Below are 27,661 nucleotides of genomic sequence, written 5' to 3'. Positions count from 1 at the left end.
AGGTTTTACCTTTTTATTTTTGCATCTCCCCTTTGAGTGAACATCGTTCTTTTTTCTTTAACTCACAACCTTACAAGGTATTTGGAGAAATATAAGGGAGAGATAGTTTCTGTTTCTCACCTCTTTAAGCAATGTCCTCTTGTATACCAAATAATATCTTCCTGTGGTTAATGATATGAGAAACAGAACGCCTCTCCAGAAACCTTTTCACATCCCAGATTCAGAGTTCCTGAGCCCAGAATCTGATCCGACATATTTTACTACTTAGGTAAATCCTTAATCTCAAGAGTGATGAGAGTGAAGTCTTTTTATGTTTGTTTTTTAGAGATGGGCCTCCTTCTGTCGCCCAGGCTGGAGTGCAGTGGTGTGATCATAGCTCACTGCAGCCTCAACCTCCTGAGCTCAAGTAGTCCTCCTGCCTCAGCTTCCTGAGTTGCGACTACAGCCATGAACCACTGCATCCAGTTCAGGTTTTTTGTTTGTTTGTTGTTTTCCTTAAAAAACACTAGTGATTCTATTTTGATTCTGACAACTTTCATAAGGTCCAGGGACAAAATAAATGTGTTATCTCTTGGGAGGAGATGGATTTATAAGCCCATGGGCACCATTCAGAGGCCATATGCCCTGGAAGCACTGAGGAATGTGCTCAAGGCAAACCCTTGGGTCATCCTTGACTCTTCTTTTGCTCTCACATGCACATCCAATCTATGAGGAAATTAACTTGGCTCAGGTAGTTTAAAAATCCATCTGAATGTTGCGGCCAGGCATGGTGGCTCATGCCTGGAGTCCCAACTACTCAGGAGGTTGAGGCGGGAGGATTGCTTGAGCACAGGAGCTCGAGGCTGCAGTGAGCTATGATCATGCCACTGCACTCCAGCCTGGGCAACAGAGCAAGGCTCAGGCTGGTCTTGAACTCCTGGCCTTTAGTGATTCTCTTGCCTTGTCCTCCCAAAGTGTTGGGATTACAGGCACGGGCCACTGAGCCCTGCCTAAAACGTTCAATGTCAGTGACTTGGAAGAATGTTCTGGTGGACGGGAAAGCCCTGGATGGAGAGAGGATTCAGGCATTTGAGAGGTCAGAGAGAAGCAAGGTATCCAAGGACAATGGAATTGGCTGCTTGTTGCTCAGTTGCATTGAGGCTCTACATTAGGATAATGAAAAGCTGTAGGCAGTTAGGGAGCAATCGAAAGCCAAGTGTGAAGGCCTGAGGGCCTCCAGGAATGGGGCCCATATTCACTCCATTCAGTGTAGAAAAAGCAGAAGACCAAACTATGGATTTAATAGGCTTGCCTAGCTTCAAAGATGATTACCATTACACAAAGATCAGAGCACTGGTTGGGAAAACATGGAGCTCTTGTGCACGGGATGGGGACATTTGGGTGGATGCCTCCAAATATTTTGAGCTCTCAAACTCTTCTAAGCCCTCAGAGCCTGCAGAGGTGGCTCATCCTTCCCTGTTATGATCTGAAACTCCCCATATGGGCCAACACCACAGAGTTCTGTCCCCACGGGCCAAGGAGGGCTTCTCAGGATCCTCAACTTCTTGCCTGGTTGCCAGACCAATCACTAGAGGTAAGTCACAACATCACCAAGCCAAGAATATTATGGCAACATTGATGAGCTAGAAAGAGACTGTACCTCCCCCAAACTGTGAAAAATTCACCCCCATGTACTAGAAGGAAGGAACTGGATTTTGAAGGCGCTTGATCAAGGAGGCAGGATAAAGGAGAATACAGGAATGTGAGGGCATTTTCTCAGGATATGGGACTTAATGCTTGGCAAAGACCCTAGAGGATGGTGCAGACTTGCTGCTTGGGTGGTTCAACAAGCCTGGAGATAGGTCCATGCTGAGTGGAGCTGAAACAGATTTTTAAAGGCTCAGGGAAGTGAACATGCTGGTATATTATGGTGATCAGAAGACCCATCAGAGGATTATGATGCCCAGGGAGGTCTGGAGAACACAGCATTCACCAAGCCACTGGGAAATTAGCTGAAGGCTTTCCTCTGCAGACCGCAACTGGTGGTGTGAAAGGCTGTTGTGGAGTTGAATCCACAGAGAGTAGTGATGATGGGGTGAAACAGATGGGAATCTTGTGAGGATACTTCTTAATACATCTAATCAAAAGAGAGCCAACACAGGCCAGGCGCAGTGGCTCCCACCTGTAATCTCAGCACTTTGGGAGGCCGAGGTGGGTGGATCACTTGAGGTCAGGAATTCAAGACTAGCCTGGCCAACATGGTGAAACCCTGTCTCTACTAAAAATACAAAAATCAGCTGGATGTGATGGTGTGCACCTGTGGTCCCAGCTACTTGGAGGCTGAGGCAGGAGAATCACTTGAACCCGGAAGGCAGAGGTTGCAGCGAGCTGAAGTCGTGCCACTTCACTCTAGCCTGGGCAACAGAGTGAGACCTTGTATTAAAAAAAAAAAAATCCAACAGGGATGCCCAGGAGGCTGAAGGTGTTTGCTCTATCAAACATTTGCAATTCCTTGTCTAGTACCTGGAACCTGAGGCAGTTTTCAGACCTGGAATCCCCCAATAGAAAGGGTGGCCATGTTCCCAGGATGAAGGACCCAGCAACACCACACCAAGTCTATGGGTATAATTCCTTTTGTCCTTCCCAAAGGACATTTATTCAAGTGACTCTACTCTGGGGAAAAACTCCCAGATGTTTTGAAGATTACTGGATGCCCTGCAGGGATGGATGGAGGTAGGCATTGAGGTGTGCAATGATTCAGATCTTCACTGGAGAAAGGACTTACCTGTCAGCTGCAAGGAGTGTAGGCAGCCGACAGCTTCCAGCTGCAGCACCTGGAGGATCTGCTTCAGCTTTTCAACCAAGACCACACTTTTTCTGGGCAGCTCCCAGCCAATACCGGCACCATGGCGGTACCAAGGCCGTGTCTGTCCAACACAGGAATCCTCTTTGCTCCAGAGCTTCCCATCATGTTGGTCAAATCCGTGTCTGACCCACCAAAATCTGAGGCTGTCTTGTCTATCTTGTTTTCTACCCTTTTTCCTTTTGTAAGCGTCAAATCTGCATCGTGATCTGAAGGCTTTCCATGCTTGGGCAATCTTGATATTTCCTCTTACGCTTTTTACAAATATTACCCCCCACCCCAAATCTCTTGCACTTCTAAATCGACCTCATTGTCTGCTTTCCTTAGGATGCAACTGACATGATGCTCTGGTCTGCTGGGTTGTAGTCTGTTTAGCCACAGATAAGGCAGTCGGGTGCGGTCAATGGCTTTGCAGAGGCTTGCTAACACATGGAAATGTTTATGCACATTTAAAAAGTTGATTCACAAAGTAGTACCAGATTTTCTCATTACAGTATTTTAATGCAGGGGCTCTTACAGTTAAAATATTCTGGAAGTTAAGTAGGAAAACTACATTGAAGATAAATCTAAGTTAATTACAGATGCAAAATTTCTGTTTTAAATGTAAGCATCTACCCTACTTCCTTCAACCAGAGTTAGGCTGGGGTTCTGTGAATTGCACACAGACGTTTCTTGCTTGTTATGGAATTTGCTTTTTGTATTTTGGAAGCAGCTAAATTCTGGGCAACAAAACCAAACTGGTCTCACATTTAGATTAAGCACCTTCTATGGCTGAGCCACTTCCTCTTGAATATTTGATAGTCACCCAAAATTAAGGACAGTGGTGGATACATTCTTCGCCTTCTGTTTCAACACTCTCTTGCCTTTCTTATTACCTAGTGCTATTTGTGGCACCGCAATCATATATGTTTACTAGGTTTAGACAACAACAACATCTTGGCTGCCACTTAAAAAAAAATATTTGAGATCCTTGACAACAGCTCAATTCCTTGGACTTAGGAAGAGGTCACACAGCTTCTCACAATGGCTGAGACAAGGGTGAGAGTGGGAAGGTCTTTCCGTTTCTTCATCCAGGCACTTAGTAAATAAAACCAGTTCTTCAAAATAGCTTTTATACAAAGAACATAATCTTTTACCTAAGATTCTTTATTTGGTTTTCCATCATCCAGTCTTTTCCTCTTTTCTCTTTTAAAGCTCGAAGCCCATGGACTTTGAGATTTGTTGCATCTTTATCCACAAATCTCCTCCCTTTAATAACCAGTCTCCTCAGAACTTAAATTCCAGCCAAGCCAACACCTTCAATACACGCGGCCCGTTTTTCTTCTTCGGATGCTGACTATTACTAGACCGTTTTCCAGACATTCTCATTTTATCAATATCTCCTTCAATCTTGAGATTCCTTCTTAACCATTTCCTTCTAAAGGTCTATTCTAACTGCCTCCAAATGATTTCTTCTTCGTCGTCATTATCTTAATGCTTCCTTAGCCATGAGCTTGTTTGTACAAGTGTAAAGATAAATGGTGACTGGCAGAATGCCTGTGCTTGAAAGATACAAACGGGCATATTTGCCAATTTCTTCTCTCTTATAGAACTGTGGTCAAACTACTCCTCCTTCATTACAATCATAAATGTGTGAGAATGAAGGAGAGGCCGAACATGCCTGTAATCTTGGCATTTTGGGAGGCTGAGGTGGGAGGATCCCTTGAGCCCAGGAGTTTGAGACCAGCCTGGGCAACATGGCGAAACCCTGTCTCTACAGAAAATACTAAAAATTAGCCTGGCATGGTGGTGCATGCCTGTGGTCCCAGCTACTCAGGAGGCTGAAGTGGGAGGATCACCTGAGCCCAGGAGGTGGAGGCTTCAGTGAGCCCTGATTGCATCGCTGCACCCCAGCCTGGGTGACAGTGAAACCTCGTCTCAAAAAAAAAAAAAAAAAGAATAAAGGAGAATATTCAAAATCACCATCTGAAATTTGAGGATTGAGGGACTAATTTGGCTACTTTGTAATTGTTTTATTATTATTATTATTTTTTGGGATGGAGTCTCGTTCTGTCCTCCAGGTTGGAGTGCAGTGGTACGATCTTGGTTCACTGCAACCTCCGCCTCCCGGGTTCTAACGATTCTCCTGCGTCAGCTTCCCGAGTAGCTGGGACTACAGGTGCACAACACCACACCCAGCTAATTTTTTGTATTTTTAGTAGAGACGGGGTTTCACTGTGTTAGCCCGGATGGTCTTGATCTCTTGACCTCGTGATCCGTCTACCTTGGCCTCCCAAAGTGCTGGGATTACAGGTGTGAGCCACCGCGCCCCACCTGTGATTTTTATATAGTTGTTTGCTGTCAGAGCTAAGGATTTTACTGGAGTTAACAAATAACTATGCTATAAGTAACAAAAATGCTGAGCCAAAGACGTGCTGATACTTTTCCTGGTATTAGCTGGTTTCCCCTTGAGTTAGAACATACCTATGAGAACACACAGAAGGAAATCTCTCAAATTGTAACTGACATCAAGCTATTTATGTATACCTGTTTGCTTATCATCCATTGAGCCAGACATCTGACATCTTTGTTGCCTTTTTGTTTCTAGGTCTTGGTACTGTTGACATTTGATAAATGTTTATTTCTTGATTTTAATTTGTAGCTTTTGTTTCATTTAATACTTTAGTTCTTCACACCAGAATTGTCTGGAAGGCAACTGGAAGTTTAACAGAGATAAAGGAAATCGAGATCACAGTATATTCCTCATAGTTCTAACATCTGCATTTCAGGAACAGAAGACAAACGTTTTAAATGTTTTGCCAACTGCAATTAAACAAAATGATCAACTACTTATCATGAGACAGTTCAGGGATGTATGTCTGCAATTCACACATTTCATTTCCTAGCTTGTTCTTCTTTCAATAAAGAGGTCACAATGGGAGTGACTTTTGGTCTAAGTAATAAACGGTTACCTTTGCCTTTGTGTCTCTTGTAATAATTGTTGCATTGGGTAAGGATTAAATGTGATATGTGCGTTGTGATCTGCTTCAGAACAGGAGAGGAAATGTGTTGGTCTTCCCCAGGATCACCTCTGTGAGCCACTTAAAACTCTAGTAGACAGAGCACTGGAGAGTGTCCCCCAGAGAATTGTTTTAACTGGCGATCTGCCTCCCCACCATCTACCCCCACCATCTACCCCTAAATCCTAATGAGACTAAATAGTCTTTTGTTTTTATACGTGTGTAGAAGCTATTCCAAAGCTTTTTAGATTTCACTGACTAGTAAATTTCCAAATATATTTTTGAAGCCTTGCTTAAAGTTTTTAATATTTTTATTTTCTCAGGTAAAAATAGTTTTTTAAAAGAGATTGTCAAACAGATTTTTTTTTTCCCAGAAGTATTTACTGTAGCAGATATTCCTCTCTCCTCCCTTTTTGGCAAAACTTCAATTTCATGTGGGAGTTTATCCCTTTCCCATATGAGTTAAAGTTAAATCTTGACAAGTCGAAGCCTGTAAGTCAATATCCTTGACAGTGATTGGCTTAAGGGGAGGCATGAGATCCTTTTCTGGACTACTATGTACATGGGAAGGTCTGTTAGGGGTTTATGCTGGTCTGTTTCCATTTGTCCCGCTCTATCCAGAACTCATCTGTCTTTTTCTGCTTTTCTCTGTGCCCCAGGAGGTTGACCTCTAAGGATTGCACTGTGAAGTCTTCCTTGTCCTCTGGCATTCCACTGGATTTGGCTAATGGAGGCATTGCTAGGAGGGCAGAGTATTCATAATTCGACCTCAGACTCCCTTCCTCCTGGCTGCGATCCAGACAGTAGCCACGTTCCTCTAAGGCACAGCTCCCGTGTCAGGCAAGCTTTCTTCCTCAGCTACAGCTCTCTTTGTGAAGGGTGGAAACTTCCTTTCTCCTTTCTCCTTCAGGACCAGAAGCAGGGTGGACTTCCTGCTATAATCCTTGGCACTTCACCTTTTCTCCTTGGTTCTCTTAACTTTGCTTGCTTGCAGTCTTTAAACAGCCCCTCCATTAAATTCACTTCTATTAAATTCTCTAAGAGTGCAAGCTCTTCCCTGCTCAAACCTTGACTGATATAGGGGGCTTCGAGGAATGGTTCTTGAAAAGACTCACAGAGGAGGAAGACACAGTCTCTCTTGTACTGGAGGTCATTGTGTCAGCAGGTGACCCTGGGACCTTGGAGGCAGCCATTTTGAACAATGAAGGGATCCAGATGAGAGAGACCAACATGTTGTGGATAGCAGAGTCAAAAAATGGAAGGGGAGCGTGTCCTTGAGGCCACTGTGCCTTTGAATGAATCAATTTTGGAGGTGCCCTGAAAGGGGACAGTGTGCTCTATGATCTAGTACACATTCCTGATGCTTTATGTCACTTTGAGCAACAGTCTTGTGGTCTGTGAAGCTGAACAATTTCTCTCTCACCTTTTTGAGATGGGGTCTTGCTCTGCACCCAGGCTGGAGTGCAGTGGTGTGATCAAAGCTCACTGCAGCCTCAAACTCCTGGGCTCAAGTGATTTTCCTACCTCAGCCTCCCCAGTAGTTGGGACTATAGGCATGTACTGCCACACCCAGCTAATATAAAAAAAGTTTTATGAAGAGGGATCTCGCTATGTTGCCCAGGCTGGTCTCAAATTCATGGTCTCAAGCAGTCCTCCTGCTTCTGCCTCCCAAAATATTGGAATCGCAGTCGTGAGCAACCATGGCCATCGGAAAGTTTCCTTGAGTCTGATAAAGCAAACCCACAGGGTGCAATAACAAAACAATGGGATAGGTGTGGGGGAAATGTACTTAAATAGAGTGAACAGAGATACATCTAAAGTGACTTGAACGATGAGAAGTTCAATGAGAGATGAGCAGGTGGGAAAACTATCACTACTACTTCAGAAAGAAAAGGGACATTTAAACTCCAAATATGCAGACAGAACATAAACTGAGAATAAATGGAAGGGCTAGAAAGTTAAATGGAATATTAAGGACATTACTTTTATTTTTTCTCAATGTTTGGTAAGCACTGGTGTGTGGGTGTGTGGGCGTGTACGTGTGTGTGTAGTGTCTTTTTCCATGGTTTATGGCTTAAAATAAATTTTTTGGTAGAAATTATACAAAGCACTCATTGCTGCATGCATATGTAACAGGGTGGCATTTAACCCAGTTTAGGCAATGGGGCAAAGTCAGTGAAGGTTGGTGCCAGGATCCTGTACCTGTAAGACTGAAGTGGTTTTCAGGGCCCCCGCTCCACTCCCACACGCTTCACCAGTTCCTGGTCTTGTCTCTGCCTCACCCCGTTCTGGGTTGCTCTGCTCTGGTATTGGTCATGGGCCCTGGCCTCCCTTCCGCCCTGGCCCTCCAGGCTGGCTTGCCGTGTGCTCTCCAACATGTGGTCCTGGGCTGGGGTTCCCCGTCTCCTTCCTCCTTATCCTTCTACCTGGCATTGCACCTCTGTGATTCTCTAGAATAAATTCTCTATCCTTGAATTGCTATGGTGGTGATTTTGGTCTTCGTAAGCCATTCCCCTTAAAAAAATAACTTTTTTTTTTAAAAAACAATTTTCTCTAATATATTTTAGGATACTTTTAATTTAGAAAACCCCTGTGTGGCATTCTTTTCTCATGGGCTGTAAATGCTGAGTGTGTTTTATGCTTGCCCCCTCTCTGTGCTCCTTGTCTTACTCTGGCCCCTTATTCTAGACCCTCCTCCAGCTTATGGCCCTCCTTTGCTTCTTCATCTCTTTTTTTGAGACAGGGTCTTGCTCCATCACCTGAGCTGGAGTGCAGTGGTGCAATCATAGCTCACTGCAGCCTTGAACTCCTAGGCTCAGGTGATCCTCCCACCTCAGCCTCCTGACTAGCTGGGACCACGGACACGCACTACCATGCCAGGCTAATTTTTAAATTTTTGCTAGAGATGAAGTTTCACTACGTTGGCCAGGCAGGTCTGCAACTCTTGGCCTCAAATGATCCTTCCAACTCAGCCTCCCAAAGTGTGCTGAGATGACAGGTGTCAGCCACCGCACCTGGCCCACTCACCTCTTTGAATCGCTATCTTCTCAATTCTGAATCCTTCTAAATTTTCCTCACCAACACTAGATTGAGAAGTGGGAAGAAGAAACAAGAAAATAGGAGGAGAAAGAGAGGCCCAAAACTATTACTTTCCAATGCAAGCAGAAGAGAATCAAGGTGAAAGAAAAGATCTTTTGAGGCCTGGAGTTGAGTGAGCCCATGAGCCAAACCTTAGAGGGAAGGCGGGAGGCAGGGCTTGTGATTTCTTCTTGGGTGACCTATTTGCTTAAATGATGCTGGAATTGTAGGCCATAGGTGCAAATTATAGAATCATTCCCTGACTTGCCCACTAGGTTGGGCAAGTTGGGGAAAATAATCAATTTATCCCTTGAAAATTAATTCTTTCTGTTGGACGATAGCAAAAGGGCCTAAGAAGATACTGAATAAATGCTTTCTGATGATGTGGGTGCAACCAGAAGCCACTGCACTGATGTTTTGAGGCCTTTCCAGCGTTAGAGTTCAAGAGTTCTTAATTAGGAACACATGTTCTGAGAGTCCACACAGTCACTTCTTGTCACCCTAAAGGAAGACATTAAAGGGTATGGCTCTAGAATGAAGAATGGCCTGGTGCAGTGGTTCATGCCTGTAATCCCAGCACTTTAGGAGGCTGAGGCAGGAGGATCACTTGAGTCCAGGAATTCGAAACCAGTCTGCGCAACAAAATGAGAAAAATGAGACCCCTGTCTTTACAAAAAATAAAACAACTAGCCAGATATGATGGCGCATGCCTGTAGTCCCAGCTACATGGGAGGCTGAGGCAGGAGGATGGTTTGAACCCAGGAGGTTGAGGCTGCAGTGAGCGGTGTTTGTGCCACTGCACTCTAAGCTGGGCAGCAGAGCAAGACCTTCTCTCAAAAACATAAAGATAATAAAAATAAAAGGAAGAAACTTGCTCCTTGTGATGTATGGGGCAAGATGTTTTGACCCTTTCCTTTTTTCTTGGCTTTGGGACCTTAGGGGATTCACTTAGCCTCTCTGGGCTACCAGTGTTGTGATCTGTAACACTGAGATGATTAATTCTGTTCTGCTCACCTCTCAGGGTTGGAAAGGATCAAATGATACAGATGACAGCATGTTGTGACACATAGCCTTACACACTAGTGCAAGGTATCACTGAGGTTTTATTATGATGTGTGACCCAGTTGCATGGTCACCAGGCACTGTGAGTGCTACTGGCCAGCTCCCTGCAGCAGAGGAAGGCCAGAGCAAGCTGCAGTCCTACCCCTGGGTAGCTTCACTTGGCTGGAAAAAAAAAAATCACTTACCCAAGGCTGTGTGCCTAGACTGTGCTGAGAAGCCGGGGGAAACAGACATCTCAACGAGGGCATTTACAAACCAATGCCTGGGACTACCATCAGACTTACCAAAGGACCCTCAGGTTAATATATTTGATAACATAGCTACCTGGCAGTTCAAAATGAAGTCATGTTTGTTTAAGAAAATTATAAATAAATGTGTTTTTGATTCAAGTTCATCTTTTTGGCCCCTTCTCCTAAGTATTTCTGAAATCTGCCCACTTCTCTCCATCACCACCACACCTTTATTCCAGGCCTGCCTCACCTCCCATGTCCATTAAACTCTCAGCCTCCCACTTGGTCTCTTTTGTTCCAATCTCTTTCCCCCAGCAACCTACTGTCCATGCCCACCCCGCATCTTCTCTGCCTCTAGTCAGATCCTGTCACTTCCCTGCTTAGCATCTTCCAGTATTTCCCCATTCCTCCTCCTTCTCTACGGAACTCAGTTTTCCAGCCTCCCCTAGGCTGGACTAGGTTGCTCCTGTGTGCTCAGTGGGCATGCTCACCCACCTTCCCTCCTTGATCTCACTTGGTGGCCTCACATCACACTTCTTTGAAGAAGAACTCTGTCAGACTCCCACTAAATCTTCTCATCAAAACTGCTGACTTGAAGCTTGGACAAGGGGGAAGAGGATATGGAAAAGAATTATCACATACCCCCACTAGACATCAACCATGTGTCTTTTTTTTCTCTTTGAGATGGAGTCTTGCTCTGTCACCTAGGCTGGAGTAGAGTGGCATGATCTCGGCTGACTGCAACCTCCACCTGTCAGGTTCAAGTGATTCTCAATTCTCATGCCTCAGCCTCCCGAGTAGCTGGGACTACAGACGCCCGCCACCACACCCATCTAATTTTTCTATTTTTAGTAGGGACAGGGTTTCACTGTTTTGGCCAGGCTGGTCTTGAACTCCTGATCTCAAGTGATCCACCTGCCTCGGCCTCCCAAAGTGCTGGGATTACAGGTGTGAGCCACTGTGCCCGGCCCATCTCCTACAAAATCTATAATCATCTCCCTCCACTGTTCCCCTTTCTTCCCTCCAGGTACAATTGTCATGCATCCCTCCCCTGTCCAAGGCCAATTCCTATGCTCATGCCTTGCACACAATCCCTGCACCATCTCAGGGACTTCCTCCTTTTATTATCACCTCTATCTCTAACCTCATCAAGCTTCCCCTTTCTCCTGGATTATTCCCATCAGCATGCAAACATTCTGAATGTTTTTCCTTGATCCTTTAGAGGATGTCTGGCTATCATTCCATTTGTCTGCTTTTTATGCCTAAAATTCATGGAAGACTCAGCTGGGCATGCCATCTCACCACCTCACCTCTTCTCCATGCCAGTCGGGCTCCCACTTCTGCTGCTTGATGGTGACTCCTGCTCCAGGTGAGCAGTGACCTCCTCCTTGCCACACTCAGGGCTCAGCTTTCTTTTTTCTTTTCTTTCTTTCTTTCCTTTTTTTTTTTTTTTTTGAGACAAAGTTTCACTCTGTTGCCCAGGCTGGAGTGCAGTGGCGTGATCTTGGCTCACTGCAAGCTGCACCTTCCGGGTTCAAGTGATCCTCCTGCCTCAGCCTGCCAAGTAGCTGGGATTACAGGCGTGTACCACCATGCCTGCTAATTTTTGTATTTTTAGTAAAGTTGGGGTTTGCCATTTTGGCCAGGCTGGTCTCGAACTCCTGACCTCAAGTCATCTGCCCGTCTTGGCCTTCCAAAGTGCTGGGATTACAGGCATGAGCCACTGTGCCCAGCCTCAGCTTTCTGCCTTCATCTTGCTCCTTGCTCAAGGGCAGTCACCACCTCCCCTGGGTTTCTTTGTCTTTCCCATTTCCCTTGCTGGCTCCTCCTCCCCTCCTAACACAGCTGTATGACTGTGTTCCTGAGCCCTCCACTGCTCTTGCCACACTCTCTGTGGGTGGTCCCAACTTGACCCATGGCTTTAAATAGCATTTATTTGCTGGTGATTCCTGAATTTATAGCCTTAGCTTAGACCACTGTTCCTCTGAACTTCAGACTTGTGTATCCAACTGCCCACTCTCTACTCCCATGTAGCAATTTCACAAGCATCCCAAAGTTAGTATGTCCCAGAATGAACTCTTAATTCCTGCCACTTCAATCTGTTTATCTCCTGTCTTCCCTGTCTCAATAAATCACACCTTCATCCACCTGTGGCTCCATTCAGAGACCTGGATGGCCTACGTGTCTTTTCCCTATACTTACCTTCATAGCCGATTTGTCAGAAATTCCGGACTATTCTACCTCTAAAACACATCTTGAATCCGTCCACCTATTACCTCTTCTCTCACTATAGTCCAAGCCACCACCAGTTTTTTCTTCTCCTTCTTCTTCTTCTTTTTTTTGGGGGTGGTGGGGGTAGGGGCGGGGGGGGGGGGCATGGTTTTGCTCTGTTGTCCAGGCTGGAGTGCAGTGGTACAATCATAGCTCACCATAGCCTCCACCTCCTGGGCTCAAGTGATCCTCCCACCTCAGCCTCCCAGGCAGCTAGGACTACAGGCCAGTTAACTACTATGCTCAGTTAATCTTTAATTTTTTTTTTTTTTTTTTTAGAGACAAGGTCTTGCTATGTTGCCCAGGCTGGTCTCAAACTACTGTCCTTAAGTGATCTTCCCAAAATGCTGAGATTACAGGTGTCAGCCACCGTGCCCAGCTCACCGTAAGCTTCTTAAGTGGTTTACCTGATTCCACTTGTGGAAGGCTTCAATTTCTTCCTACGCAGCATCCAGGGAAAGTGTGATGCCTGTATAAATCTTTCAGTGGCTCCCCATTGCCCAGCTCATATGGCCCTACTTGGTTTGGCCCCTGCCTTTCTATAAGCCCTCCTTCTCTCACCATGTCTCTGCCCCTCCTCTTTCCACAACCCGTGGCTGGCCCTCCTCATATCTGTCTGTTTCACTGATTAATGCTCAGTCTCTGGTAACTGCCCCAGTGCAGAGATTGTGCAAATTAATATTTGTTTTGATTGTTGAATTTATTGCCACGTGTTAGATCCTAGAGTAACTAAGATGAACTAAAGAAAGCTTCCATCAAACAGGAGCTGTCAGTCAAGTAAGTGACACAAATGTGTACACAGAGAATATTTACAATTCATTTTAATGGGGTGAACACGAGGGGAAGCCAAGGAAAGGCTTCTCAGGGAAGGAACACTTGAATTGAGTTGATGAACCTCCCCGTAAATCTAAACCATCTCATAAAAACAATAACTTCAGAAAATAGAATGGAAAAATATGCTAAATTATTAATATTAGCATTCCTGGCTTTTAGCTTGGTGGAAGTTTTTTTTTTCTTCCCTATTTTGGTATTTCCAAATCTTCCAGCATGAATTATAAAAATAGATAGTTTTTTTATGATAAAAAAGTAAAAAAAAAAAAACCTGGAGGAAATAGTTCTTACACAAACACACAAACGCGCGCGCGCGCACACACACACGATAAAATAAAAACAAATGAAAACAAACAAAAATCCCTGTTGAGCAATGCAAACACGCATCACACTTTGATATTAATAAAACGAGACACACTGGGATATCTCATTGTGCATTTTCTCACATGTTTCTGGAAGTCAGCTACAGGTACTGGAAATGAAGCTTCTTCTCAAAATAAATTTTCCGAAAACAACAAAAAAAATTGAAGAAAAAAGTGAGAAAAAGGATGAGAAATGGTGAAATCTTTTTACTGAGTTTATGAGTTGAGTGGGAGCAGGGAAAGGATGGGTTAGGAGGGAACGGGGAGGAAAGGAAATAGGAGTTTTTGGTGATGTTCCACTCATAAAAGTCAGTGGATATTTTTACAGGTACCAGCTAGTCTTTCCTGAAAATCCTCTAACGGCGACAGGCTGTGAAGCAGCAATAGGAAGATAAATGCTTTTCTGAAGAGTAATTTTAGTGCCGTGTGGAAAATGTGAAGGGGAAAAAAAATAAAGATCGAATGGAAAATCCATCCACGGGCCAACCCACACCACAGAAGCGTTGGGGACCTTGCGTGTGCTAATTAGCCCCTACACCAGGAGCAGCAGCCCCAGCAGAGGCCTCTCTCTGGGCAAATGCCCTCGTCCTTTGTGGGGGGCAGCCTGGGTAAAGAGTATTCATTTACTCCACATGCCCTGAATGTGGCTATCATTTTGAGGGTGCAGAAGAATTGGAAAGTATAAAAAGCTAAGACCACCAAGCAGTGACCTTTTCCCCTTATTCTACAATGCAAGTCTATTTTTCCATAATGGGTATTCAGATGTTTCTGAATGGAGCCTTCCTAATGCAGGCAGTGTTGCAGGGAAGCTGCTTGCAAACTCTAACCTCTCTCCAACTCAGCTTTTTTTCTACCCTAGTCAACCCTTTTACAATCACGATGAAGTTCACGCAGATCTCACCAAGACTCATCTCTTCCTTTTGTTTTCTCTCCGTGCTGAGATGATCCTCATATAGTGCTCTTCGGAAGTTCAGAATTTTCCCATGCTCCTGTGGCAAGCTTTAGAGTTTCCAGTGCCGGAGCACCACCCAGCTGGCAGAAGCCAAAAACAAGATGGCGTCGTCATGAAATAAACCCTACTAGTGTGTGGGGGATTCATAGCTTTCTCCCCTCTTCTTTACTCATACAGCTTCTCTTCCAAGTCAGAGAATTTGAGATGATAGAAAATTCTGAGGATTTCCTGAGAGGTTTGTACTGAGACATCTTTAAATATCTAAGAGAAACATGGGCAACTGTAATTTCCTTCCTAGGACCACCTCACTAGATGATACCGTTCTGTTTTAACAAGGGTAGCCAATGGCTGAAAATAAGAGTCATACCCCATGTTCAGAGCATTGCCATTTTATGTTTTGAGGTACAATTAACCCTTGAACAACTTGAAGGTTAGGGCGGTATGCATACTCCTCCATACTCCAAATTCTATGTATAACTTTTGCCTTCCCAAAAACTTAACGACTCATAGTCCACTATTGACGGGAAACCTTATCCATAAGATAAACCGTTGATTAACATGTATTTTGTATGTTCTACGTATTTTGTACTGTATTCTTACAATAAAGTAAGCTAGAGAAAAGGAAATGTTATTAAATTATAAGGAAGAGAAAATGTATTTGTTATTCATTAAGTGGGAGTGGATCGTCATAAAGGTCTTCATTCTAGTTTTCTCTGTGTTGAGTAGGCTGGGGAGGAGGAGAGAGAGGAGAGGTTGGTTTTGCTGTCTCGGGTGTGGCAGGGGTGGAAGAAAATCCACATATAAGTGGAAACTTGCAGTTCAAGGGTCAACCGTATATTTTTTTTCCAGTCAAAGGGACTTTCTACTCCCACACAGGCAGTCATTGAGTTCTAATGGTTGACTTTTAAAACACAAAAACTATAGGATCTACAGGAATAATTTCACATTTAATTGAAAACAGGAGACAATCCCAAAGGACTTAGCATAAAGGAGATGGTTCCTGGTCCAGTCTTAAGCCACCTGCTGTAATACGTCCAAAGTCCCTTTTTGGTCCTATAGTCCAGGCAATAACTCGGAATGTTTACTTCTCTTGTCTTTAATCCTTAGCCTAAGGGTTTGTCTGTTTCTGAGTTTTAATTGTTGTCTTTTGAGGAGTTTCATTCAGGTCTGTTTAGATGTCGAATTAAGTTGGAACCTGATTTGAAGGAGTTTACTTTATTCCTTGGGCTATAATTGAAAATGGTAGCTGGGACCAAGGGGCTGCTGACAAGATTGCTAGTTTGGCCTCTTGTGACCAAGAACCTGACTTGATGAAGCAGTGATGTGGGATTATTGCGTTTGAAATGATGAACTCACATAAGCTTTGGTACAGAAGTCGTCAAGAGCCTCAGGAGCACCAGGATCCAGCCTCGCCCAGCTGACTTAGGGAGAGCAATGGTTCCAGTTTGCTGGGGACTATTCTGGGTTTAAAAGGGAAAGTCTCAAGCTCTGGAAAACCCCTTAGTTCTGGGCAAACAGGAGAGTTGGTCACCTGGAATTTAAGTCTGAATGAATCAAAACCAAAAAGCAACTAGGGAAACACTGATGATATCAGGTTTTGAGTTTTCTTCCCGTGCGGAATGAACCCTGTTCACAATCATTTTACTAATTAGGGTGGAGAAGAATGAGAGAAAGGGAGGACAGGTGGAATATATATACACATATATATAGTTTTCGAGACAGGGTCTCACTCTGTCGCCCAGGCTGGAGCGTGGGGGTGAGATCATGGCTCACTGCAACCTCCACCTCCTGAGCTCAAGTGATCCTCCTGCCTCAGCTTCCAGGGTATATGGGACTACAGGCATATGCCACCATGCTTGGCTAATTTTTTGTATTTTTGGTAGAGACCAGGTTTTGCCATGTTGCCCACACTGGTCTCGAACTCCTGGAGTCAGTGATCCGCCCACTTTGGCCTCCCAAAGGGTTGGGATTATAGATGTGAACCTCCATGCCAGGCTTACATACATACATATATATATGTGTGTGTGTAGATGTGTATATGTGTGCATATATGTATATGTGTTTGTATGTGTGTGTGTATATGTGTTTATGTGTGCGTATATGTATATGTGTGTTTGTGTGTGTATATGTGTATATGTGTGCGTATATGTATATGTGTGTGTGTATGTGTATATGTGTGCATATATGTATGTGTATATGTGTGCATATATGTATATGTGTGTTTTGTGTGTGTATATGTGTGCGTATATGTATATGTGTGTGTGTGTGTGGGTGTGTATACTTGCAATGAGACTGTGTTTTCAAGGCAGCTTGTCTTCAGTAGTGGCCAAGGTTAGAGAATGGACCAACCTGTGATACCAACGGAGGTTGAGCCTAAGCTAAGGAAAGCAATTTGGGATGAAGAATGAGTCTTTCCTTCATTCCATCTTTCCTTTCTTCCTTCCTCCTTCCTTTTTGTTTTTTAATTTATATATGCTGTGTAGACAGCAAGGCTGAAACTATCAGAATGTGGGAGAATCTCCTTCTCCAGAGGCAGCCACGCTCTGTGCTCCAGTACTTGATGTGAGTGTTCATCATGGGTCTATCGCTCCAGAAGACCAAGGTTGATTCGGGGGCTGTGGTCAGCCTTCGTGATGGAACTTGGCCTTTTGGCCACTTCATTGTGTTTGTGAATCTATCCTGGATAGTGACCAACTCTCATGGTTTGTCCAGAGCTAAGGGGTCTTCAAAGGCTTGAGACTTGCAGGTTTGGGCTGTAATATTAATATTATTTATATCTCTTTCTCATCTACAGGGGTTAAATTGAATCCAAATAGTGTGCTGTTTACCTCCATTTCTCTCCATCTTTACCCAATCAAAAGTGAGAGCATTATTCACTAAACTGTGATATATATATATATACATATATATATATTCAGTCTGGCTCTGTTGCCCAGGCTGGAGTGTAATGGTGTGATCTCGGCTCACTGCAACCTCCACCTCTCAGGTTCAAGTGATTCTCATGCCTCAGTCTCCCAAGCAGCTAGGACTACAGGCATGTGCCACCACGCTCAGCTAATTTTTGTATTTTTAGGGAGAGATGGGGTTTTGCCATGTTGCCCAGACTGGTCTCAAACTCCTGGCCTCAAGTGATCTGTCCACCTCAGCCTCCCAGAGTGCTGAGATTACAGGTGTGAGCCACTGTGCCCGGCCCCACTGTGAATAATATAAAACCCAGATATGCCAGGGTTTCTAAAAAGGGAGATTCTTCCTGTGGGCAAAAATGGCAGGACTTGTAGTCTTGCTCGTTGAGTCTTTGCCACCATTGTGTTCAGGCTAAACACTTAAACTTGAGTTCAACAAATGGAAAGGGACAATTGCAAGGATATAATTCTAAAGAGGAACATGATGTTAAATAATCTGGCTTATAAAATCATATCACTGCATTTTCCAATTACTGTCTCTTCTTGGTCACCTTCCCACATGGCTTTACCCCTGTGTTCACAGGAGAGTGGGCATGTTTGATCCTACCTCCTGGGAGGGCCTGCAAGAGAAGCAAAAGACAGAAGCCCATAAAGACAGAGGTATTCCTTCTCATTCCCTTTTTTTTTTTTTTTTTAAGACAGGGTCTCACTCTGTTGCCCAGACCAGAGTATAGTGGTGCAGTCACTGCTTACTGCAGCCTCAAACACCCAGGCTCAAGCAATCCTCCCACCTTGATCTCTCAAAGTAGTTGGACCACAGGCATGCATCATGATGCCTGGCTTATTTTTAAATTTGTTATAGAGATGGGAGTCTCACTATATTGCCCAGGCTGGTCTTGAACTCCTGACCTCAAGTGATCCTCCCACCTGGGCCTCCCAAAGTGTTGGGATTACAGGTGTGAGCCACCTCACCACGCCCCCTCTCATTCCTATCTCGGGACATCTTCAGGGTTCCATTTTGCTTCTAAGATCCTTCCTCCTCTCCGATGCTGGGATGTCCACTCCCTGCAGGGAGGGGCTAACTCCCACCCTGAACTTCGACCACTCTTATTCCAAGTCCTCAGTAGGGCCAGCATCAGACTCTAGCAGAGCAAGCCCAATGGCCACACAAAAGGCAGACACCCCCATCAGAGGACAGGGGCATTGTGTTGTCATATGACACTTTCCTATTTTCCAGAGTATGGCATGCAGATTTTTTAAATAGAAATCAGGGAATGGAGAAATTACATAGCTGTGCGTATGTGACTGTATCTTACCTGGACATCAGTTTGCCCTTTGCTTGTGGTAAAATGATATAGACGATATCGTCTTGAGGGGTCATGGAGATTTTCAGACTCTTAGAGCAGATCTTTGAGATCTTCCTTGGTGAAACCATTTCTTAGTGGATTAGTATCCTTATAAATTATAAAAACATGGCACCTAACGATGAACGATGACCTCAACACAAATAAAATGATGAGAGCCAGGCTGCTGTGGACCTCAGAGGTTCTAGGGAGGTCTGTTCTCATGACTGCATGCATTTGAGTTGATCTAAAGATAAGAAAAATACACTTCAAAATATTAGGCTGCGGTTGCTTCACTGATCAAAAGGAGGCGGGAGTTGTTTTGAAGGTTTCGTCTGGTTTCTACCATGGTGGCATTGCAGGTCCACTTAGACCAGTTGTTTTGCATCCTCAGTCAACATATCCAGAAACTGAAAGGGTCTGATGCCTGAAAAGAGAATAATAAAGCCCTCCAAGCTGGAGTAAATCTGACAACAAAACAGATTGCAGCAATAATAAGAAAAAAAAATTCATTAAGCCAGACATGTTTGAAATATAGGGACTCCCTGTGGAACCACAATGAAGACAGATTAAACACAAAAGCATTCAGTGTCTCCATTGTAAAATCAAAGCTCCAGTTTATGGGGCGACTTTGAACATAGTTGAAGTAATAGGTTCATTATTCTGCCTAATTCCCACTTTTCACTGTGAAACAATGTTAAATGTTAGGATTTTTTGGAGGTATGAATTAACAAATACTGAGTTTCCATGAAATGTTTAGGGACATGTTTTATTTTCCCCATTAAAAATGTCAGCTATTTCTTTAATGTGGTTAATCTCCAATGTTTTCCCAAAGAAGCAACTGATGATTAGACAGCAAAGTCAAACAGTTAATTTTAAGAATATGTGCTATGACCCAGAATTGGTGTGTAACGTTAGCTACAGATATAGAATCTGAAAGTGGGAACTGCCATGGAAGCCGGCAGGAAGAAGGTAGCACTTGGGCTAAAAGGGATCCAAAAATGAGTGTCATTGAAATTTTCACTACATCTTAAAATAATGTGATTTTTGAAAGATTATTTAAAAATTTAATGAAAATCTTAGTTTACACAAAAATTTGACAAGTAAATAATATTTGTAACAGTTTGGTGGGAGTAGGGCAGGAAAAAACTTTGCCACATTGGACTTTCCTTTAAAAGAATCTTTAGAATTAAAACGTTACCACTAATGATGACATAATATATTGGCAGGAGGAAGATACGCTGGAATGATGTTAAAACGAGCAAGTTCAACATATTTCTTGGCGGTCTTATGATCACCGACATGGGTTTATTAAAAAATCGTTCTTGTAATGATTATGGGGAAAATTGTAACCTCGAATATCAGACAGTCTAAATTTAAACATTTCTCTTTATAGCTTTCTGTGATAAATTGTTAATATAGCACTCCTTAAATAATTGGTTATTAAATATGGCCCTGGGTTGTACAATAAGAATAAATGTAGTATCACTTTAAATAATCTTCAAAAGACTATTATCCCAGATATTTAGTTTTACCAACACAGGACCCTATAAAGACTTGCAGGGCAGACATATTTCCTTTTTTGCAGATTTAAGAAATGTAAGCTTTTGGCTTGCCTAAAGCTGAGAACCGCTGGAGTGAGTAGCCAGCTTCTCCTTCCTCTGGATCAGTGCCTACTGTGTTTTGGTGATTGAATAAGATACTTTTGCTTCTGGGTTGCTCTTGAATGAGACCTAAAGCTTTAAAAATATGCTTGGCCAGGGCTGGGCTTGGTGGCTCATGCCTGTAATCCCAGCACTTTGGGAGGCCAAGGTGGGCGGATCACAAGGTCAGGAGATCGAGACCATCCTGGCTAACACGGTGAAACCTTGTCTCTACTAAAAATACAAAAAATTAGCCGGGTGTGGCGGTGGGCACCTGTAGTCCCAGCTACTCAGGAGACTGAGGCAGGGGAATGGTGTGAACCTGGCAGATGGAGGTTGCAGTGAGCCGAGATTGCGCCACTGCACTCCAGACTGGGTGAAAGAGCAAGACTCTGTCTCAAAAAAAAAAAAAAAAAAAAGAAAAAAATTATTGGCCTAGTTTCAGGTTAAAAAAATAATGCATCCTCACTCCTTGCCATTCTGTAGTGAATGAATGCACTATAAATCTTCACTTAACTTTATTATTTTTTTTAATTACAACATTTTTTAGAGACAAACAGGGTCTTGCTCTGTTGCCCAGGCTGGAGTACAGTGGTGCAATCATAGCTCACTGCAGCCTCCACCTCCTGGGCTTAAGTGATCATTGACCTTGGCCTCCCGAGTAGCTGGGACTATAGGTGTGCAACACCATGCCTGGCTAATTTTTGTTTTTCTTTGTAGATTCAGGACCTTGCTATGTTGCCCAGGCTGGTCTTGAGTTTTTTAACTCAAGCAATTCTCCTGCCATGGCCTCCCAAATCTCTGAGATTATAAGAGTGAGCCACCATGCCTGGCCCTAATTCTTCATTTTAATATATAAAATCTAGGTGCCCTTTTATGTCCTATCTGTGGAATTGCCTGGTTCTTTTCATCTGTATTACATTTCCATCTGAGGGGAGTCCTAAGTTGCTACTATGATCAATGAATAATTTATCACTCACCATCATTTATTGAGCATATGCTGAAAACAAGTTGGCAAAGAACCGAGAATGAACTGCAGATATTTAAAGAACTTTTAGAATAATGGAAATTCTTGTAAAAGGGCTTTTGGGGAACTGTCTTTCATTATTAGACAAGAGAGGTTTTGTCTAATAGGCAAAGTATGGAGTTTGGGAGAAAGGTAAGGTGAGGATGTTACTTTGGGAGTCCCCAGCATAGAATCAGTCATCTGGGGTGTGAAAATGGATGGAAAAGAAAAGCTGAGGTCTGAGAACTGTAGTCTAGCGATGCCAGAGTGTAGAGCAGGGCTCCCTTTCTGGCTGCACAGAAGTTTAAAATCATATAGCCTTGGAAGCCAAACTTAGGAAGTGTTCAGGAAAGGGAGATTGTTCAGCAGTGCCAAGCACAGCGGATGCAACAAGTAACACAACACTGGCCATTCATTTTGTCAATGGGGAGGTCGTTTTGATCTTGACAAGGGCGGTTTCTGCGGATTAGTGAAGATGAAAGTCTAAATGGAGTATATATTTTTTAATTTTTATATTTTGAGACAAGGTCTCAATCTGTCACCCAGACTGGAGTGCAGTGGCACGAATGCAGCCCACTGTAGCCTCCACCTCCTGGGCTCAAGTGATCCTGTCTCCTGGGCCTACCAAAGTGCTGGGATTATAGGCATGAGCCATTGCGCCCTGCCTAAATGGAGTATTTTCATGAAAGGATAAGAAAGGAGAAAAGAAAGATGGTCAACACAGATAATTCTTTAGAGAAGTTTTATTACAAAAGGGAACAGAATATAGGAGGTGCATTGAGGGACTTGGAGTTAAGGGATTTTTTTTTTTTTTAAAGACGGTAAAAAGTTGCAGCCTGTTTTTCTGGCGAGACAGGGGCTCGCTTTCTCACCCAGGCTAGAGTGCAGTGGTGGGACTGTAGCTCACTGCAGCCTTGAACGCCTTCACTTAACCGATCCTCCCACCTTAGCTCCCAGAATAGCTGGGACTATAGGTGCACACCACCATGCCCAGCTAATCTTTTCTATATATATATTTTTTGAGACAGGATCTCACTACATTGCCCAGGCTGAGCTTGAACTCCTGGGCTCAAGCGATCCATCTGCCACGACTCTCAAAGTGCTGGGATTACAGGTGTGAGCTACTGCGCGGCCAAGGTTTTTGATATTATTGTGGCTAATGTCATCAACTCCTCAATATTCACTCCACTACAATGGATTAACCTAAGCCAATCATGGTGACTGTGCAACTCATGCCAACGATGGGTTTTGGAATACACGAGTGACCTCACTTTAGTTGATGGATATGAAAAGAATTCTAACACAAAGGTGGAGAGCTGGCTTGAGGGAGACTTCAGGGAAAGGTTCTAAATTCCTTTAGAAACCATTGAAGAGATGATTCCTCCTCTTCTTTCTCTAGATGCTTTTAATTGTGAGGCCTGGTGCTGATTCAGCCATCTTATCTCCAGTCTGTGACCGAGGCTAATACACATGGAGATCAAAGTGGAAAGAAATGCAAAGAAGTGGCCCCGGAGCCTGACATATCATGCCTAAGGCAAACCTTCTCTTTAGGCTTTTTGTGATGTGAGCTAACAAATTTCCTTACTTTACAGCCACTTTTAGTTGTGATTTCCTGTTACTCGCACCTGAAAACATCCTACTGATACTGATAAGTCCTGAAACATTGCTCTTCAGAAAGCTGTGTACATGCACACCTTGAAAAGATGTCACAATATGTTGCAATACATCCTTAAATAATAAATACTTATGTTTCAATAAATCTAAATGCCATTTGGTATAATGAGTGTGTTTGTCAGTAAGACTTTTTGTCAAAATTAGTCCGATCAACTTTTGAGGTGTTGTGTGTATCAGGGGCCCAGTAAGTATTTGCTGGCTACATGTGACTGATGCTGTGGGGAGGGTACGGGGAGAGGTTTGCTCTGTGGCCTCAGGCCTCAGGGTGGAGGCAGGTTGTGTGAAGCCACTAATGTTGAAGGCAGTGTCACTCTTGATGGATCACATTTTGAAACTAGTTTTTGAATATCTCTTGAATCTTTTCTCTCCATTCCCAGAGAGTCTGCCTTTGTTTACCCCCTTATAATACCTTCACTGGATTCTTGCCAAGACATTCTAACTGTGCTATCCTGAGACTTCCCACTCCTCTGCTACAAGACAGTCTTATTCCTCAGCACTCTCTCCTTGTAGGTTAAGTCCCTTCCAAGATCCTTCCAAGTTCCTTCCTTACAAACATAAGCAATATGGTGCTCTCATTCTTCTGGTTTCCTGGATATTCCTGATATCTCTGCATCTTTGGGTTGCACACCCTTTGACCTTTGAGCTGGATACAGAAGACATGCACTACAATTTGATGGAGGAATGAATAGGGCAACCCAGCAGTATATGCATGGTTGTCTGAAAAAAAAAATTCGGTATGAACTGCTTCAGGACAGAAATGGAAAGCTGGAGGCCTGGGAAGTGAATTATGCCTGCAGGCAAGTTTTCTAAAAAAATGTTTTTTTGTTTTTTGTTTTTTTCACTGTGTTGCCCAGGCTGGAGTGCAGTGGTGCAGTCTCAGCTCACTGCAACCTCCACCTCCTGGGTTCAAGTGATTCTCCTGCCTCAGCCTCCCGAGTAGCTGGGATTACAGGTGCCCGCCACCATGCCTGGCTAATTTTTGTATTTTTAGTAGAGATGAGGCTTCACCATGTTGGCCAGGCTGGTCTCGAACTCCTGACCTCAAGTGATCCGCCTGCGTTGGCCTCCCAGAGTGTTAGGATTATAGGCATGAGCCACTGCGCCCAGCCTAAAAAATGTTTTGAACAGGTTGCCGGCATTAAGAAATTGGGAGATTTTATATTAAATTATCTGGATTTCTGGCTTCTTTTGACGTCATTGGGCTCATTCCCAAAGAGCAATAGCCAGTTGGGGCCCACTAGGGTCTCTCCTTCTGGGGGTTCTCAGTTTGACTCATTCCTCAGCCAGCCTTTCTGTTACCTGCGTGGTGCACTCAGCCTTAGCTTTGGGATTGTTCCAGAACTTCCAGTGCTCTGCTCTTATGTGTTCATGGTCCAGGCCTCTGTGGACTATGTCAGAGGCCATCACTGCCCTAGTTTGGGGATCAAAAGCTCCATTATACATTTGTCCTTTGGTGCCCAAATGCCTCCTTGTTTCCTGCAACAAGCCAAAATTTGGAAACCTGGTTTCTGATTAGAGCTCAGCCTTCTTTTGAAGTCTCTCACTTTTCTGAATTCTTCTCACTTTTCAGAGTGTCAGCGTCCTTATTTGTAAAATACATTATCTAGACAGATGAGTTGTGAGGTCGTGGACTGTATGTGGTTATTGTGAATTTATTCTGAAACGTGTCTGCATGTTATGTGTCCCTTAGTTGAAGGGTACAGGGCTGGTGGGGAGCGTACTCTATCTAACAGGACCCTTGCCTGACATGGGGTATAATGGCCTATTTCCCTCCTGTCAAACCTGAAGCCTAGGGAATTTCTGAAATACTGAAACCCACTCCTTTGGCTTATGGCTCTGTGTAAGCTGTAAAACACACACTCAACACTTGATACATTTCATTACGATGAAAGGACTCTCAAGTGCAAGTGACAGAGTATGTTGACCTACGGTTAGGGGCATTACACTGTGCTTGACTGTCTTCAGAAGAGTTTTGCCCAGTTGTGGCTTTAACTTGACATCCAGACAACAAAGCTCCCTGATCACATTTAATAAGAAAATTTAATAACCCCTTATTGAGTATTTCTGCTGCCCCCATAGATTAACCTTTAACAAATGAAGTTTTCGTTGCCACACAGCCTCAAGAATGTTCTCTCTGTGATGAATGTGTCTAAATTTGTGTGGACATGAGGACTCTGGAGGCTGGGAAAGTCCCATTGTGTGTGGAAAAGTTCCCAGGGAGCCAGCTCCAGTGGAATTGATGTCACCAAGACACTAGGAATGACTTCCAGGGCCCACAGCCTCCTAATCACACTCATCCACACCAAATTACAACATATAGGAGAAATCCATTTCTCCGGGTATTTAAATACTAGACACACATAAGCAGCCAAATAATTTCCCCAAGATTTTTCAATACATGGTCATCTATTTAAAAATGGAATGACGGACTGGGTGTGCTAGCTCACACCTGTAATCTCAGCACTCACGGCGGGAAGATCGCTTGAGCCTAGGAGTTCGAGACCAGCCTGGGTAACATAGCAAGACCCTATCTCTACTAAAGATAAAAAAAGGATAGCTAGGCATGGTGGTGTGTGTCTGTAGTCGCTGCTACATGGGAGGCTGTTGTGGGAAGATAGCCTGAGCCCAGGACTTTGAGGCTGCAGTGAGCTATGATTGTGCCACTGCACTCTAGCTTGAGTGATGGAGTGAGCCCCTGTCTCGAAAAATAAAATAAAAATCGAACAATGGGTTACTGTGGGTCACAGCAGCACAGCAGTTGTTGGGAGGTGTTCGTGATAATGTGATGCGACAGTTGGTGTTGTCATGGAGACTAATCCACATTATATGGACAAGAAAAAGAGTCAAAAAATGTCCGTATTTTATTTTGTGAATGCCTTATAAGCATTATGAAACAGTGCTTATTTACCATTTAGCAGGAGATACTCTAGATGTACAAGCTTGAAGAGAATTTGAAAGAAAGAACTGATAACACCGCAGGATCTTTCCCAAGAGCTGTTGCATCACTGTTTCCTGGGGTTTAACTGGATGATATCACAACAAATCCTTCTACGTGATTTTGTCATACTGCTCCCTGTAGATCAGAGAAATTTTGATTTACAATCATTTTTATTTATGATTATGAATGATGGTTTTGAAGATCTTTTAAGGCAATGAATGTGTAATGGAAATTTCTATTCCTTTCAGGTTATGCTGGATAAGTACACAGCTTGAATTATGTTTAGTCTCTATTATTTAAGGTTTAATTAATGTTGTGATTTTTTTTTTTTCATTTTCAGGTAAGCCTAGAATTGTACGATTGGAACTCAATGACAGTAAGTACTTATTACACACCACAGTGTATTTGCATGATATACGATATATTTTTATTAACTGAAAAAGTTTTCTAGTATATACATATATATATACACACACACACATACACACGTGTACTTAACACTTACTTATTCTAACGAAACTTTATGTTCCCTATTATATACTATACCTTATGTGCTCAAAGTGCCTTTTTGCACCCTTGGATCTGTTTGAAATCAAGATTTCTGGCTTGTAGATGTATTTTTAATTGGGAACAGATGAGCCCCTGGCCACCCGGGTGAATTATTTGGGACTGTGGTGTGTGCCACTCTGGCACTCTGCACCCTATGTGTTTCTTCTGCTTCCCTAGGGAGGTGATTGGTGAGTCTTAGGGAGGGGCCAGGACAAAGGTCCTGTGGCCTGGGGAGGACAGGTTATAGTTTAAGCTAACACCCTGTACCTGCTAGGAAGTCACCAAGGAAGGAGGTGGCCTTGTCCCCCGGGGGAGTTTGCACTTGTGTGCCTGTGGCTTGTGACGTACTCAGGGTGACTGCAGAGACTGGCTAGGTCCTGGAGCAGTCTCACCTTTTAAATTTTAAGTTAATAATTACTTCTTGAAAGGAAGTTTCCCTGTGTTGTGCAGGCTGGCCTCGACCTCCTAGGCTCAAATGATCCCCTAGTCTCAAGTGATCCTCAGGCTGAGATGACAGTAGCTGGGACGACAGGCATGGGCCACTGTACTAATCCTTTTTCATACTGCTATGAGGAAATACCTGAGACTGGGTAATTCACAGGAAAAAAAAGAGGTTTAATGGACTCACAGCTCCACATGGCTGGGGAGGCCTCATAATCATGGGGGAAGGTGAAAGAGGAGCAAAGTCATGTCTTACATGGCAGCAGGCAGGAGAGGGAATGCAGGGGAACTCCCCTTTATAAAACCATCAGATCTCATGAGACGTGTTCACTATCACAAGAACAGTATGAGAAAAACCCATCCCCATTATTCAATTACCTCCCATCAGGTCCCTCCCATGACATGTGGGGATGATGAGAACTACAATTTAAGATGGGATTTGGGTAGGGACACAGCCAAACCATATCAGCCACTGTGCCCGGCCAAGCCTACAGCACCCAGTATTTCCAGGTGGTCTCCCATCCAAATCCTAACCAG

At 43.7% G+C, this 27,661-nt stretch overlaps 1 protein-coding gene across 1 annotated transcript in view; it reads left to right on the top strand.

Annotated features, from left to right (window-relative positions):
• Positions 1-447: 447 nt before the first annotated feature.
• LOC109025321 (putative uncharacterized protein C10orf126) overlaps positions 448-27,661 on the top strand; it is a 33,770-nt gene continuing 6,556 nt past the window's right edge. The window contains 3 exon segments of the mRNA XM_031015694.2: positions 448-470; positions 1,423-1,573; positions 26,475-26,510. Coding sequence (XP_030871554.1) covers positions 448-470; positions 1,423-1,573; positions 26,475-26,510 — 210 coding nt within the window.

The sequence above is a fragment of the Gorilla gorilla genome, chromosome 8 (genome assembly GCF_029281585.2).
Source record: "Gorilla gorilla gorilla isolate KB3781 chromosome 8, NHGRI_mGorGor1-v2.1_pri, whole genome shotgun sequence".
Lineage (NCBI taxonomy): Eukaryota > Metazoa > Chordata > Mammalia > Primates > Hominidae > Gorilla > Gorilla gorilla.
Note: the sequence above shows the minus strand (reverse complement) of the source record. Positions and strands in the feature narration are given on the sequence as shown.